Source organism: Rattus norvegicus, chromosome 3 (assembly GCF_021556685.1).
Source record: "Rattus norvegicus strain SHRSP/BbbUtx chromosome 3, alternate assembly SHRSP_T2T, whole genome shotgun sequence".
Taxonomy (NCBI): domain Eukaryota; kingdom Metazoa; phylum Chordata; class Mammalia; order Rodentia; family Muridae; genus Rattus; species Rattus norvegicus.
The window spans coordinates 33,303,694-33,319,749 of record NC_141536.1 but is presented as its reverse complement, the minus strand read 5'-3'; the positions used below and the strand labels follow the sequence as shown (position 1 = coordinate 33,319,749).

The window sequence follows — 16,056 nt, the reverse complement described above, 5'->3', positions numbered from 1 at the left end:
CCATACATGTATTGACCATGACTGAAAATTCCCTTTACACCCACAGCACAGGTCTCACCCAACTGCCCCGATTCCATGTTAAGCACACAATTATGTAATATGCATTTATTGTAGATCTATGATAGACCAGAAACTATGAATTACTTTGCCCAAATTACGCAGCTTAAGGATTTATATAGGATTTCACCAGAAGATTCATAAATCATACTTTAAAAAGCTATGCAATGGAAATGGAAGAAGGACAGCCCGTTAAAGTGGTGGCATATACAGAAGCCAATAGGATGCAGGACCCAAACAGGTGCTAGGCATGCAGGAAGTCAGGCAAATGAGGCAGGCCAGATTCCACAAGGTAGCACTGGATATGGGATGGAGAAGTGGACTGCTAGAGTTAGACAAGAGATGAGAAATGATAAAAACCACAACCCACAATGCTTCTAAGGCCAGTGAGCCAACCCTTCACCAAAGGGCTTTACTAAGTGAAGCAGTTATCCTTCCCACCAGGAACTGACCCGAAAGGATTCCAGAACTATCACAAAGCTTCTCATAACCGCCTCCCATCCCGCATTCCACACAGCCCACTCTGCTGCTCCTGCCACACTGCACGGATCATCGCTCAGCGCAGGTGCTGAGTTATTCAATTATCCTAGCAGCTTCTGAAACACATGTGTAGCTAGAAACGCTTCCCAAGAGAAGGAAATCCTGTTATTTAGGCTACTAGGCCAGATTCTGATCCTCTCTTGAATTCTTGTTTGCCACGTAATTGCTTCTCAAGTAAATAAGTAGCTCGTTGATACCCGATCCTTACTAGCAAGAAGCAGCAGCAAATACCATCACCAGCAATTGGCTTCCAGCTCACTGGGCGGTTGTAAACAGACCGTGCTACCTCCACACCAGCTCAGCCATCCCCACACTCCCTCCCTCGGGGCACCATAGGCTGCAGTCGCTGCTGAAATACACACACCACAGAGAAGCGAAGGATCCGAGGAACAAATGACTTCTAGTCTAGCTATTGCCATCCTCTGACACAGCTCCAACCTACCTCGCTTCCAGATTAAAACAGACTGCTACCGTTTGAGCTCCATCACAATGCTAAAGTCACCGCAATGATGTGTCTGCCCGGAATCCGCAAGCCACTCCTCACACCTCCCCCATAACCCACCCACCCACTGCACCCCAGCTCTAGGAGATATTTTTTCCTATAGAGCAAACTAAAGAGACTGAAGAAGGGGGAGAAAAACTAGTCATGAAGCAGGCCTGTCCGGCCCATCTTAGCAAAGGGTTTTTGCAGCCCACTATGTCTCACTCTGTCTGAGGAATCTATGGTGAGGCAGGTCAGAAAAGGCAAGTTCTGGCCAGAGGTGACATTTACCCATAAGTAAATGGAAAGACTGAAAGCAAATCCTAGTTTTTTAGCTGAAGTAATCTGTATTTGTTTAAAAAAAAAAAACTCAGAAGGTTTCCTGGCAGCCAGGATCCCTGACAGTGAAGGACAGGGACATATAGAAACAGAGCATCAGAAACAGATTCTAGCCAGGCTGGGGAGCCACTCTCTCAGGAAAACACTTGGTGCTCAATACAAGGACCTGAGTTCTATTCCAAGAGTACACAGAGAAAAGTCAGGCACGGTGACGTGCGCTTGTGATCCCAGAGCTGGGGAGGTAGAGACAGACTGATCCATGGGGGGCTTACTAGCTAATCTAAGCTACTAGGTAAGCTCAGGCAAAGGAGAAACCCTGTCTTAAAGGGGACAGACAGTTTTCCTGGGTATAACATCCTCAGCTATTCTATTGCCTACACACACACACACACACACACACACACACACACACACACACACGCAAACATGAACTGCTCCCCACACATATGCACTCCTCAATCCAGATGCGCGCGCGCACACTTAAAGAGATTAACTGATTCGGGTCACTTGGCCCACACCACTGTGCACAAGTCACAAGACGAAATGAGCTGGGGTACGGTGCCTGGGAATATCAAAACATTAGTTGTACAAAATAATAAAACACTTGTCATCACAGGAACTGGAAATGCTTGACTTCCATGGTCACCCCCTTTCCCAAGAGTCTTCCAAGATGCCAACCCGACCGCCACAGGAAGGAGGAAGCATTTGGCCGCCTCCTCCCTGCTCTGCTTGCTCTCACCGTTCCTCCACCTGTTCAGCTCCACCTCCAGATGCTGGATGACACTCTTCAGGGCCTTATTCTTCTCTTTCTCTTTTTCATATTTCTTCTTCCATTCTTCTGCTGTTAGTTCCAAGTTCACAGAGACTGTATTCTTGATGGTCTTTGCTCTGGGGTTGAAACACAGGAAGTAAGCCATTAGCCCTTACTGATTTTAGATAACGAAGCCTTAACATCTAGAAAGGACTAGGACCGTGAAGACTTCCTGTGGCATCTACCTACAGCCCTCAAGCCTAGCGTGCTGGCCATGCTACTATGCCTTTTAAAGGGGACTTATTTTTAGTATGGGTGTATATTCTATGTATGTATGCCTATGTGACTGTATGTACGGGTGTGTGTGTGTGGGGTGTCTGTGTACACACACGGGTGCACATACCTGTACACTTGGGGACCAGAAGAGGGTACTGGATCCCTGGGGCTGGAGCTATGGGTGTTTGGGAGGTGTCTGAAGTGGATGTTGAAGTCTAAACTCCAGTCCTCATGAGAGAATAAGCACTCTTAACTGCTGAGCCATCGCTCCAACCTCACGGTTATTTTTTGAGGCTCCAACACCATCCTTTTCTCTTTCACATTCCATCAGCCTCTCAGTCCAATGGACTTTTATTCAAATCGTGTCTCAGGGTCCCATCATGTCTAACTTCCTCTGTGTCCTCTCAGTCTGTTTCCAGGCCTCGGGTGACAGGCTTACCCCAGTGTTCAGCATATTCCATTAAGCATCCCACAGACCTCTGCCAGATTGGTCTTTGAAATATAATTCTCAATCAATTCAGTAAACACTTACAAAACACTAGGACTATACCAAGAAGGATGGACAAAGTCCCCACCTCTTAGAGCTTGGGGTTTCGTACATCAGTGACCCAAATTGAATAATCAGTTACTTCTCTTAATTGCTTGTGGTGCCTAGAACCAAGGTGTTAGGTACATGCCAACACATGGCTATAAGGTAGGTGGGCCACATAAGTGAGAGAGGCTGACTAGGGAACACTATGGCTTCCTACTGATCCCCCCATCAAAGGCAAGCATCAGCACACTAGCTAAAAGGCTGGTTATTCTGAAATCATCTGACTGTTTAAAAAATAGCTAGAAGTTGGGACTTTTAACATTTGTATATCCAAATTCAGAATGTCTTTTTAAAAAAAAATGCATGACAAACATGTCTCATGGGCACCATTTTTTTTTCATAATCTCCTAGAGTGTGTGGCCTATGGGTGTGATGTCATGTGCGTGACAGACAGACAGTGAATGAAAGGAGAAGCTGGGAAGGGAAAAGCATCAGCATCTGCATCAGGTGAGATAAACAAAAGGCTCGGCTTACCGAGGCCTGCACAGAAATGGACAGGCTCAGCCATGCCCAGGAAATGGCTCTTCCACTCGCTGCCTACTTGTTAAGCAGGCAAAGCCCATGTGAAGATACAAGGTGTTCTGTCTTACTTGCCACGAACACTCTCATTTGAATCTCCAAACAGTTCCAGGACTGTCATGTTTGCTGGTACAGCTGGTATGATCCAGGTTAATTACTATTGTCATCACATGACAGTCGGGACATGATTTCTATTTTGGTGCAAACAATTCAACCATCCTCCTCCCCGTGCTACGGATGCCATTGCGAAATTAGTTACTAAAACAGACAACTAAATAACCCAACTGTCAAAAAAGGAGTTAAACTACATCAGTGCTGGACTTACTAGAGAATTAGGATAATTCTTATTTGCTGTACCTTGAGGCTGCTCTCCCCAGAGCTGCCTCAATTCTAATTCTTCAATAGCAGTAATTTTATTACTCCTTTAAGACTTGGTGTGTCTGGCTTTCTCGCCCCACCTTCTAACATCCTTGGGCAGTGCTGTGGCTGCGTCTGCAAGCACAGGCACAGCTGTGTCCACCGTTATCAACTTAAGTCAGGAAGTGGGAGGGAAAACCTCATAGCTAAGATGCTTGCTGTCACCAAAGGATACACTTGAAGACTACTGATTTCCTTTAAGTCATAAACAGTGCCCTGAAGACTCCAAAGGGTACCAGAGACAAAAAGATGGAGCCCCTGCGCTATCTCTAGGCAGTGTTACTTAGAGGTACAGTCCTCAAGTAGACCTATCAAGTGTATTGCAGGATAATTTTCTGAGATGCCCAGAAAATTATTCTTCTTCTATTTCTGTAGTAACTGGGGCTTGGCAGTGAAGCAGTGACCCACTCAACTGGAGCAATTTGCCAAGTCTAACAAAGGTGTGGGAAGGAACTGAAGAAGAGGGGACAGTGTAGAACCTACATTAGTAAACATGGTGAAGCCCCAAAAAGAAAGCTAGAAGACAAAACTTAACTTGTGGGAACCATAATGGCCTGTGGTCTAGAGCAAGCCAGCCCAAAACGAGCCTGCAGGGAAATACAGATCTTGCACTCATTCCTTGTCCTTTTCCATCACCTGGTCCCCATTTCCTGACTGGCCTGACCTGAGTAGAGGCCAGAGGGAAGGGAGCCACTGCAGTGACGCAAACAGGGCCCAGAGCTAGGCAGAGATAAGAGAGTCAGAGGAGCCTGGAGCACAAGCAATGGTAGAAAAACACTCTCACGCTGAATCCCTAGAATTTTCTCAGGCCAAATAGGACTTGAGCAAACTTCTGCATCCCCTGAGGCCAAAGGATGGAGAAATCAGTTAGAAAAAGAGAGATGACTCTACCAAAATGGCTCCATAGATTTTAAATATCACCCATATCTTAGAGAGAAAAAGAGAGCTTATGTGTGTGCCGGTGTGCACGCACATGAATATCAGTATGTAGAAAGCCATAGTCCTTAAAACAATTACATAGCCTGAAACTTAGGCTGGAAACAGAATAGACAAATGATCCAGACTGAAACTCGCATCACTGCCATCTGATCTATGGGAAGTGCTGGCATCACAGAGCAGAAACAAAGTCTTTTCAATGTATGAGTAAAATCCAAACCTCCACATAAGAATTCTATTTCAGATGCATCATAGGGGAAATGGTAAGATGTCTAAAAGAAAATACAGAAAATATCCTCAAGACCTTGTGTTAGGTAAAGACTTCTTGAATACAACATAAAAGAAAAAATTGACAATAAAATTTAAAACTTCCCTCACTAAAAATAGGATTTGAAAGGCACGTTGTAAAACAGAAGGTACTACAATATCTACAGACAGCAGCTAGCTGGAATGGCTCCCATAATTCAGGAAGGAAACACAGGCAAAGTCTTGGATGGGCAGATCCTGAAGGAACAGCCAACGAGCACTGCAAAAGGAATGCCAGGGTCCTACGCTCTCGGGGAAGGAAGGAAGCTGCCAGGATGCCTTTCCATGCCCACAGAAGGGCCAGCCAGAGAGACAGGGCAGCAGCTTTCCCTCTGACGTTCTGCCGTGAGTGTTAGAAACGCAGTTTGTAGTGTCTGCTAAAACTACGTCACACCCTGTGACCCACATCTACTCTTACCAAAAAGTTTGTTCACAGGCAACAGATACTGTAAAGTTATTGACAATAGCCCCTAAGTGAACACAGTCCAAACACCGGCTAACAGTACAATGAATATATTCAATAGAATACTACATAACTGTAAACACTAAACTGTACGCCCAACAGTGTGAATCAATTTTCCAGATAGAATGATGCATAAAAGCAGCTGAATAAAAACAGTACCATGTGATCTTATGCGTGTGAGATTCAAAGGCCTTAAATCCCAATCCCAGTGCATGCAGACTGAAGTCAGGACGGTGGTTACTCTTGAGCACAGAGCACTGGCTATGCAGGTACAAGAGGGAGGCATCTAAGGCAATGGGAGATGGCTACATGTTTGTGTGCATTTTTAAATGTTTATGGCTGTATATATTATGTTATGTTTCTTTCTATATGTATGCTATATTAATAAAAATGCATTATAGAAATAAACTTAAACAGAAAGGCAATATCTCCCACCTATATGTAATTAATACACACACACACACACACACACACATACACACAAACACACACTATATAGCTCTAACAAATCTGGAGATGAATAAGACAGAATGCTCAGTCCCTATCTTTTACTATGCTCACTGCTTTTCCTCCTATAAACATCTAGCCATGTGGCATCAGTCTAGGCCACATAGTGGGATCAAAGAGTGTGTTCACATAACTAAGTGGGTTAGTGGGTTAATAATATTTTCAGTGGTATGTGATAGCACACATCTTTAATCCTAGCACTCCAAAGTACAGGCAGATCTCTGTGAGTTTGAGGCCAGTCTAATCTTCTAAGTGAGGTCCAGGAGAAAGCTTATCTCAAACAAACAAAAGAGATTCATACACATATATTCACCCACACACACATTTATATATATTTTTATATATATATTATATATATATACAAACAAACAAACAAACACACACACACACACACACACACACACACACACACACACACACACAAGATCTTTGGATCCCCTGGAATTGGACAGACAGGATGGCTGAGTCACCATATAGGTGCTGGGAACCAAACCTGGGTTGTGCTTTTAACCTAAGTCATGCCTCCAGCCAGCCCTTGGGCTCCGACTCAGTTTTTACCTCGCTTTGCTTTGGTTCTGATTTTTATTTATTGGCTTTAGAATTTTTTTCATACAACATACTTTGATCATCCCTCCTCCTCCCCCAACTCCTGCTCAATCCTTCCTACCTTCCCACCCACTCAACTTCAAGGCCAGGAGAGCTCAACTCTACACAAAGAACTACAGGCAGCTAAGGATGCGAGAATGGAAGGAGTCATCCTCTCCAGGGCAGAGCACACCATTTGCTTATCCAATCCCAAGTGATCAGCCCTGAAGCCATAAATATGTGTAACATTACACAGACTGAGTAGGTTATGATTAGAATAGACATATATGTACCATATAAATATATGCTCACAGCAATTAGTGAAAAAAAAGAGGACATGAGAACAAGGAGGAGTATTTTGGAGGGCTTGAAGGGGGTAGAGAAGGGGGAAATTATATAATTATAATTTCAAAAGAAAATGTATGGATCTTTTGTTTTTCCCCACGTTTACTTCCTATACTCGCACTAACGAGCATTATACATGACATGATAAGTCACCATGGACCTGGTGCCCACGACCCAGATGTGAGTCTTTGCTGTCCAGCTTAGCTTCCAAAAGGATTTCAGTTAGTTCACAACCACACACGAACTCAGTAAGACAGCAGGAACTGGGAAAGGCTCTTAAGGCCAATTTTATAATTTTGTCTGAAGTCTAACAGTCATACATTGCTTTAAAAGAAGGTCTATTCAGAAATGCATCAGGAAGCATTATACCCACCTCGAAGCAGACTAAGAGGGACCAGACAGCACTAGTGATACAGTCTCACGTGATGGTGTGTTGTTATGAAAACAGCATGGCAAGAGTCCCAAAGTCCAGTCCTGTCGGGTGGGGACGCTGTCTCCGACACAGGTGACCCTTGGAACTGTATTCTATTTACTACTGAAACCGTGAGACCCTGTGATTAACCCTAATGTGTGCCAAACATTTGCATATTTATAGCTGGAACTCATGAACAGCTCAGCTCAGCACCGAGCAAATTCCTAGTCCATGGCTCCTTACGGGAAGAGTCTTGTTTCAGCCCTAAGAGAAGACGCACTTGGCAAGAGGTAACCTACTGTGTGGATGCCATTGTCATGGTGTCTGCTTTACAGCTTTTCTTGTGTGGCCTTGCTGCGAAGGTTCAAATGCCCCTTCACTAGTGTGTCATCTGGGTTTGCCTGGGTATTAGATCTCTTCTTCCTCCAGGAAGGGAATGAGGCCAGTTTGTTCATTTGTTTTTGTTTTGTTTTGTTTTTAAAGACCATAAAGCTAATACCTTGGGGAAGAAAGTTACATTCGCAGCCAACAGTGATCAGAGGACCAGCACTCCTTCTTCCATTTGGAGGCAAGCACTGATGTGGTTATAGTAGAAATATCTACTGTGGAATGAGGAGACCTTTCTGCTCTCAAGTGTCATCACCTTCCCAGCGCGCCTCAGGCCCTCCATTCAGAATGTCCAGTTTGCGCATGAAGAGGTGCACACTTAGGTTCTAAGAGGACTGAGCGTGCCTCCTTCAACAGCTGAGGCTCAGCACTTACACCTAATGCTCTTGAAGGCGTCCCATCACGCCCACTTGAGAAAAGCCCTTGATGTGTCGGAGAACATCTATCGCCAGGCTCGGAGAGTCCCACCCTTGCCTGTCTCCTCACTGATCTCCTCTTATATTCTCTGGCCGTGGTTTTACGTGACAAGCACACTGGCTATCTTTAGGGCTTCTTCTAACTACTCTGGTCTCCGTAAGGAGCCGGAAGATGCTTGTTCTTGGTCCCTCTAGCTCTGGCATCCTCCTTTGCTCTCCAGGTACCCCAGAGAGTACCCACATTTGAATAAGGAGGCTCTAGGCAGCCTCACACCCTCGGTGCATAGGAAGAATCCTAATGTATGTTCTACACAGGAAATGTTAGGAGACGAGGGAGAGACAGAAAAGGCAGAGGGCTCTGTGGAGGGTAGCCCAGTATCCCATCTATCAGGGTTTACTAAAGAAACTGGTGAGGCTGGGGTTGGGGACAGAGACAGAGACAGAGACAGAGACAGAGACAGAGACAGAGACAGAGACAGAGAAGGCTATAGACCCGAAGAGACACACGGGAAAATATTTTCCTTAGTTTTCTAAGGAAACTGGCTCTATGGGGACCACAAAGCTAAGTCAAGTCCAAGCAGCCCCAGCTTGAAATGCAGGTGCAAGCGTGTATTCTGGTCTTCAGTTCTCCCCGAGGAACGTCAAGAAGGCCTCTAAAGGATCAGGAGGTCCACATTCATCATCCACTTGACTCAGTCAACTGAGTGCAAACATTTGCCATCTAAAAACACAGCCAGATCAATAGCTGGACTCATGTTTGATTAAAGAGCTTAGCCATTTGGGTGTGAAATTTACATCACAACTTCTGATCTGCCCAGGTCTCAATGCTGTGTAAACACCTTCTCTTTCCTCAAAACTCGTTTCTGCTCCAAAGCACTCTCCAGGCCTTGAAAGGGCTCCCTCCTACTGGGGAAAAGGTTAGTCATGAAGGAGGAATTAAAGCTGTCATGACCAGTGAAGAGCTGGTCTCTAATTAAACTTTACACCAAACAGTATCCTTCCCTCCAAGGGCTATGGCTACCCCACTGGTGTCCCAGCAACAAGTTCTCCAACAGAGGTGACTGAACGCTTGGTTTCACGTCAGATGCACTAATGTGTATGTCCTAACTAAACTGCTCACTCTGCCTCTGCGGGCAATTGGTTCTCACACTCTTGTGACAAGAATTTAAACACACACTACTCAGTCTCTGCTGAGTCCAGATGTCACTATGGCAGGTGACATCAAGTGGCAGCATGGTTTCCTTCTGAGAGCAGTGCACACCAGGAACACAAACACTATCCCTCTTCCCGAGTCACCAATGCCCTCTCACAGTCAACATAAAAACAGACTGAATTGTTCTTGCTGGACTGAGACACACTGGTCCAGGCCACCTCCGCCAAATCAAGGCACATTAAACAGACTTCCAAGAGAATGGTGTGATTGAGTTCACACATCTGAAAGTCACAAATATCTTTCCTGAAAAATGCTAGAGAAGAAAATACTGTGGAAGAGTAACTTAAAATTCAAAAAAATAAGATGCTAGGGTCTAGAAAACACAACCAAAAAACTTTTAACTTGGCTTTTTTATGCTCAGATATCTGGACTATCTGTTGGTCTCTGAGGCACAGGTGGCAATGGCTACCTCTGCACTGGCAGAGTGCTGGGCACTCAGAGAGCTAAAGGGACAAGATTGATTAAACAGGAGTCCATCTGGGTGGACTTCCCTTCAAATCGTAACACAGGCGGGTGGGGCTCTTCCCGGGGTGCCTTCAGGCACCTGTGGACTCTGTTGAGTTTCTACACCTTTAAAGCACATGCTGAGATTAACTCAGCCCATCAGTGCATTTCAGCCCAACGGAAATACACACTGCCATTGTGTCCTTGGGAGAACCACAGAAATTATGCTGCCACTGTTCTGCAACAAGAACAAAATGAATACTGGTTATCGGGCACTTGGAGCATAACTAGTAGCTTTTGGGTTCAAAGTGCTTAATCTTATTATTCTTTCTTTAGCTTTATATATTTGTTATGTACTCTGTTATGAGTGTTCTCTCTACACGTACACCTGTGTGCCAGAAGAGACCATAGGATCCCATTACAGATGGTTGTAAGCCACCATGTGTGTGGTTGCTGGGAATTGAACTCAGGACCTCTGGAGAAACAGCCAGTGCTCTTAACCTCTGAGCCATCTCTGAAGCCCAGTATTTAATCCTATTCGCTCTCGAGTATCATGTCTAATCTAATGTTCAGATCCATGTCTGCTGTATAATTGGGTTCAGTGCATATATTTAACAATAATGCAGACCAAAAGCCCATGGGCAAATCTACTATCCCTAAAGAATCAATTAACATGTGGAGAGAGAAAAAGGAACAAACGATCACATATTTCAGACTATTGACTAGAAAGAAAACTAGATCCATACCCAGGTTAACTTCTAGGGGCAGTGAAAAAGGGGGAGGGGGGTAAGAACACAGCGCACATGCAAAGACTGCTTTTGCTCTTTGATGCTTGCCCCGGCTAACATTCAGAGGCTGGGTCTGCCCCTTTCGTTCTCTGCCCTTTCCTCCACACACACCCCATGCCTCCCACCTCAGGGTTAATGCACTGGATTCCTTTCCTACAGTATGTGTGCCTCTACCCTGCCTTTATCCAAGTTTCTCATTGATCTTACGAATAACTTTGCAATGGATTTCAAATTCCAAATACTGGAGTTACGAGTGGTTATTAATCTTGAGATTTACGTATATGAAATCACATAGCGCTACAAAGGTTAGGCTTCGAGTCCACAAAGAACAAAGGTAGCTGTACCGGTGAGTTGGGCTTTTGCTTTGTTCAACATCACTCTTCTGACAGGCACATTCCCAGCCACCACTGAAAACACAATCCCTGTTGCCTCCCTAAAGAATGCCTCAAGCTCACAGATCGTCTGCTCCATGCAATTTAATAATTACTGGCCCTTTTGACCATTGTCCCAAGCCATTCGCACCTGTGATCTATTACCTAGCTCAGAGCACGGGTTCTGAGACACCTCCCCCCTCCCCCTGCCCCACACACCTCTGTCCAAACATCAGCGTGGACTTGGTCTCAGCCTCATTGAAGACTGAAGGAGAACAGCAAATGACAATGGTGGTCCTGCAGTTCCCACCCAGAGAGTCCTGGAGAATCCGAGTCATCTTGCTGTCCCGGTATGGCACATGTGTTTTCTATTTAAGAAAAGAAGGAGCGTTGGTTTTGACAGCCCATTCAAAGAAAAACTACAGAAGCAAGCTGACCAAACGTAGAAACACATGGACTGAGGGTCTGCAGCCAAGTCTTTGGATCTTGCCAAAGACTGTCCATGCTATGACCCGTGTCATAGGACTAGCAGCCCCATTCATACTTTCTAGTGGAATGGATCTCCCAGCAACAGCCACACCAGCCAGAACTCCCTCTTCCAAAGAGGAAAATAAGTAAGTGTCTGGTGTGTGGTAATACATCCCAATAAGAACATACAAGTCCCAAAGGCAGCTTCCCATAATACTATTTAATAGATGGTGACAGGATTACTTACTGTCCCTTCTGCCAAGGCAGAGATCACATTTCCAAGAGCAGACAAAGACTTGTTGATATTTTTAGCTTCATCAAGAACAGCTCCCTCGGCACCAGTTTTGCTGACCTACCAAGGGACAGAAAAGGCAGTGAGGAGTGCAGAGCATAATGCAGAAAATCAGAGCACACAGAGGGTCAGTAGGCAGGCCCCGCAGGAGAGCAGGGAATGAAGGTAAGAGGAACCCCATCCAGCTGTCCCCAGAGCAGGAAGCCGAGGATCTGATCTCCCCTGATGTCATTTTCCTCTCGATTGGGTTTTAGTGGAATGGCTGAAATGCCTCAAGTGGGAGAACTGTGGATACTTCCCTGGGGAACATCCATCCAGGAAAACCAGGCACCAGAAGTGCTGTCACCACAACCAGCTGGGTCCTGGGGGACTAAACCACAGCCTCCCAGTTCACAGGGACTGGCACAGCACAGCAAGAGAAACATTTATGAGCTCCAATTTCAGGCAAAAGACTGAAGAAATGGGAATGGGTGTTCTGACTCTATTCCTTCTCTACTTCTTTTTCCGTAGCATGGAGGGAGGGAGTGGAGAGAAAAGAAAGGAAAGAAGGGAGATCTAAAATGTGAAAGGCTTGGGGAGACGTGAAAGGACAAGGATGTGTGCGTTACACTATAAATTTATAAATTTGGTTTCTCTTCTATAACCCACCATATGCGGTGTCTCCTCTACCATGTTAGTACAGATCATTTCATGTTTACAGCATTTAATCTAGATTAGAGAGGCTTACAAATGCTGCCAATTATCTTAAAGGAGGGGAGAGGATTCAGAAAGATTTGTCCTGGCTTTCTGAGCAAAGGCAGGGTGAACAGCTGTTCTCTTAAAAAGAAAAAAGAAAAAGAGGAGAAATAACTTTAAACTGAACAACGATGGATTCAAATATATATGAAGGAAGCTTCTCTCAGCCCCCCCAATAACGGAGGGGAATGTTGTCCAGGAGCAAGGTTCTGAAAATGGTACAGACTTCTACCCCAAAATTGAGGGCAGCCTTCTTGCAGACAGAGACTTCATGGGGTAAAGGGTTGCAAACGTCAGCAGCCTAGTGCAGGCATTTTTTTGGTGATCTCTAATTTGAGCATCTTAACTCTGTGAAATATTCAAAGCAGGGACCATCCATCACCTTCCTTTGGCAGGCAAGGAAAATGGGCCTCAGAGATACCACGCTGGCACCCTAATTGAAGGATGGCCCTTTGGGGTGTTGGAATCAAAGACCAGAGAACTCTGTTCTCAAGACAGTACATTCATACGGACTCATCCAGGGAAAAGGAAGAAAAACGTGAAGGAAAAAAACCAAGCAGGGACACCTGAAACACCTCATAAGTGCCCGTAACAAGAAATACCAACTGTCAGTGGGAGGCAGTTGTCAGGTGTACTTCAGCCCTGAATAACTCATGGCCACATGGCTCACTGGATGGTCCAGGACCCAGCATAGCAGTCCGGTCAGTGGTCAGTCTAGAGCCAGACAGTGTACTCCCTAGATCCTGATGAGTGGCTGAGAACATGGCCAGCCCACACACATAACATTTGAGATGCCCAGCCAAGGAAGAGGACAATCCAAAAACCATGACTTACGGAGACATTTGTAGCCATGGTTAGGGTTCGGGAACTTAGCAGTGTGAGGCAGTAAGTGGCAATCATCTGTACAGCTAGGGAGACTGACAGAGCTTCAGGGCCTGCCCTGATGAGGACAACCTGCTGATGTCACTGATGATGGCAGAAATAGGAATTATGTATGTGTACTGCTATGTGATGCTGTCTACAGGGGTTGTGCCCTGCCAGAGTATGGCTGTGAGAACATGCCCTGGGGCTGTGGAAGGGGGCTCATATGGGAAGAGTAGTGACTCTGGATGTGGTCTTAGCCAGTGCCTGGGAGCACAAGACAGAGTATAGGAATGGAAAGAGGATCATAACAAAACCAAAGAAGGCTTCACCACCCAGAGGACCCAACGACACTTACACGAGACCTGTGGCTTCTTCCATCCTGAGAGTGCCCACCCCGCCTTTGTGCAGCTGCCTTGCCAGGCTAAGCCATTCTAACACCTGTTTAAAGCCATAGGCTTTAAGTGTAAATGATTCTGAACCTCTGAAGCCCATGCCTCTGACATGAACAGGGGACTCTCTGACCACAGGATAACATGAGAACGCAAAGAAACCCGACAGTACCATGCCTCGACATTTTTAAACTTCTTTAAAACCATAAAGTAAAAGGCGCAAAACTTATACAACTGTACACTTAGGCAAATAATGGGGAAATTATAGATAATATAAACCAAGAACCAATTACCTTTTCACTCCCAGCCAAATCAACCAAATACAGCTTCCCGCTGAGTTTTTTTTCAGTCTCCACATTCTCTTGTTTAATGTTAATCAGGAAGATACTGTGACTCCTGGAGCTGTGTTCGTTCATGTCTGAAATGGAGAATGGTTTACTGCTCTGCAGAGATCACAGGAGCATAGGTAGCAAACCTCTAATCTTTAAAACACAGGCATCGTGTCATCCCGCTGCAGCTCTCTGCCGTCAGTGAAGCCAATTTCAGGATGTATCTGAGGCCACTGTTTCTTCTTTTAAAAAGAAACAAAACCAAAAACCAAAAACCCCACTCACTGTAGAGAGGACAGATTTACAATGCCTTCAAGTAACAAAGGAATTAACCTAACGTTCTTGTTAAGTGATGTAAGTTAACAGACTCTTAGAAGGCCAGAAGCCCTATATCCCATAGCCTACTCTGCCTCAACCACTGAGAAGCTCACAGCTTCCCTGAGGGTCCTGTGGGAACCCTGGGACTTTATTACAGTGTAGTGCCTGATACAGTTTGTCCTACTCGTGTGTGTAGCCAGGGCTTCCCAGAACTATCGTAAGCATCCTTTGAGGAAGAGTAAGACACATTTCTCTAAAACCCATGTTAAACACACAGAGGCCTCCCAGATTAAATGGACAGGATGCCAAGGAAAATGCTTCAGCAGACCCCAGCAAGTGTCCCAGGAAAAGACACAAATAAGTAATTTTAGCAATGCTGTGTGCCAGAAAAATCAACATGTAAAAGGCATTATGTTTCTATTCCTGACCTAAAATTAAGAAAACAATCAACATCAAATTCAAGCCTACACACACACACACACACACACACACACACACACACACACACTACATACACACAAGCACATTGACTGGCCCACATGTGATCCTGCTTACACACACCAGACATTTGTACACATAAAAAAAAAAAGATGTAAATTTAGCTAAAATAATCTATCCAAACTGTATCAAAATCTCAATGATACAGAAGTAGAAGAATCTATCCTGAACTTTTAAGATTCTATAAAATCTCGCTCATCCCGAATAGTCAAGATGATTGTGAAAATGAAAACTGGCTGGGGAGATGGCACTGCCAGTGAAGCACCTGCCACGACGGTCCGTGAGTTCAGGTCTCCGCTGGGGAAGAGGCAGCACTGTGGAGACACACGGTGGGGTGCTGCCCACAACACAAATGGACTTAGCAACAGAGCACCGTTAAAGACACTTACCACACTAAAACAGAAACCAAAGCTGGTGAGGTGACTCAATGGGTAAAGATGCTCTGTCAAGCCTGGCATCCAATTTCCAACGTCAGAGGAAAACCTTCGGGAGTAGATTCTCCCCAGCTTCCATGTGCACATCTACACAGCATGCATGCATAAACATAAACACACACACACACACACACACACACACACACACACACACACACACACGCTAATGTAGAAAAACCCTGACAGAATGATAAGGACATTGGTAACATTCCGGACTCTCAGCACAGAAGCTGGCAGCTAATTCTCATATAATAATAATAATTCATGACTGACAGCTTAAGAAACGTAGCGGGAAAGGCTTGTTGCGTACACGTGAGTTTCAGGAAGAGCAGCAAGAAGCAGTGTTTCCTCCACTGTGCCCAAGCCTGGGTCAGCTCTGAAAACTGCTGCACACATGAGCGTCATTCACAAGTGGAGGGGTAAAGAGGAGGCTAAGAGTTCCAGTTCTGAGACTCAGAAATGGACCCCACCCACACAGAACCCAGCTCTTAGAAGGGTCTAGACCAGTCTCCAGCTGCTGCCTGAGTCTTTCCTATACAGTTCCTTCACTCCCTTCCTCGGCAGCAGGCTTCACCTGGGGCAGC

General features: G+C 45.3%; 1 protein-coding gene across 2 annotated transcripts in view; it reads right to left on the bottom strand.

Moving 5' to 3' along the window:
* The window catches only part of Kif5c (kinesin family member 5C), a 153,655-nt gene that overhangs the window by 64,402 nt on the left and 73,197 nt on the right, over window positions 1–16,056 (bottom strand). For both annotated transcript variants that reach the window (NM_001107730.1, XM_087651556.1), the window contains 4 exon segments: window positions 2,157–2,305; window positions 11,365–11,513; window positions 11,861–11,965; window positions 14,187–14,311. In NM_001107730.1, the coding sequence (NP_001101200.1) occupies window positions 2,157–2,305; window positions 11,365–11,513; window positions 11,861–11,965; window positions 14,187–14,311 (528 nt within the window).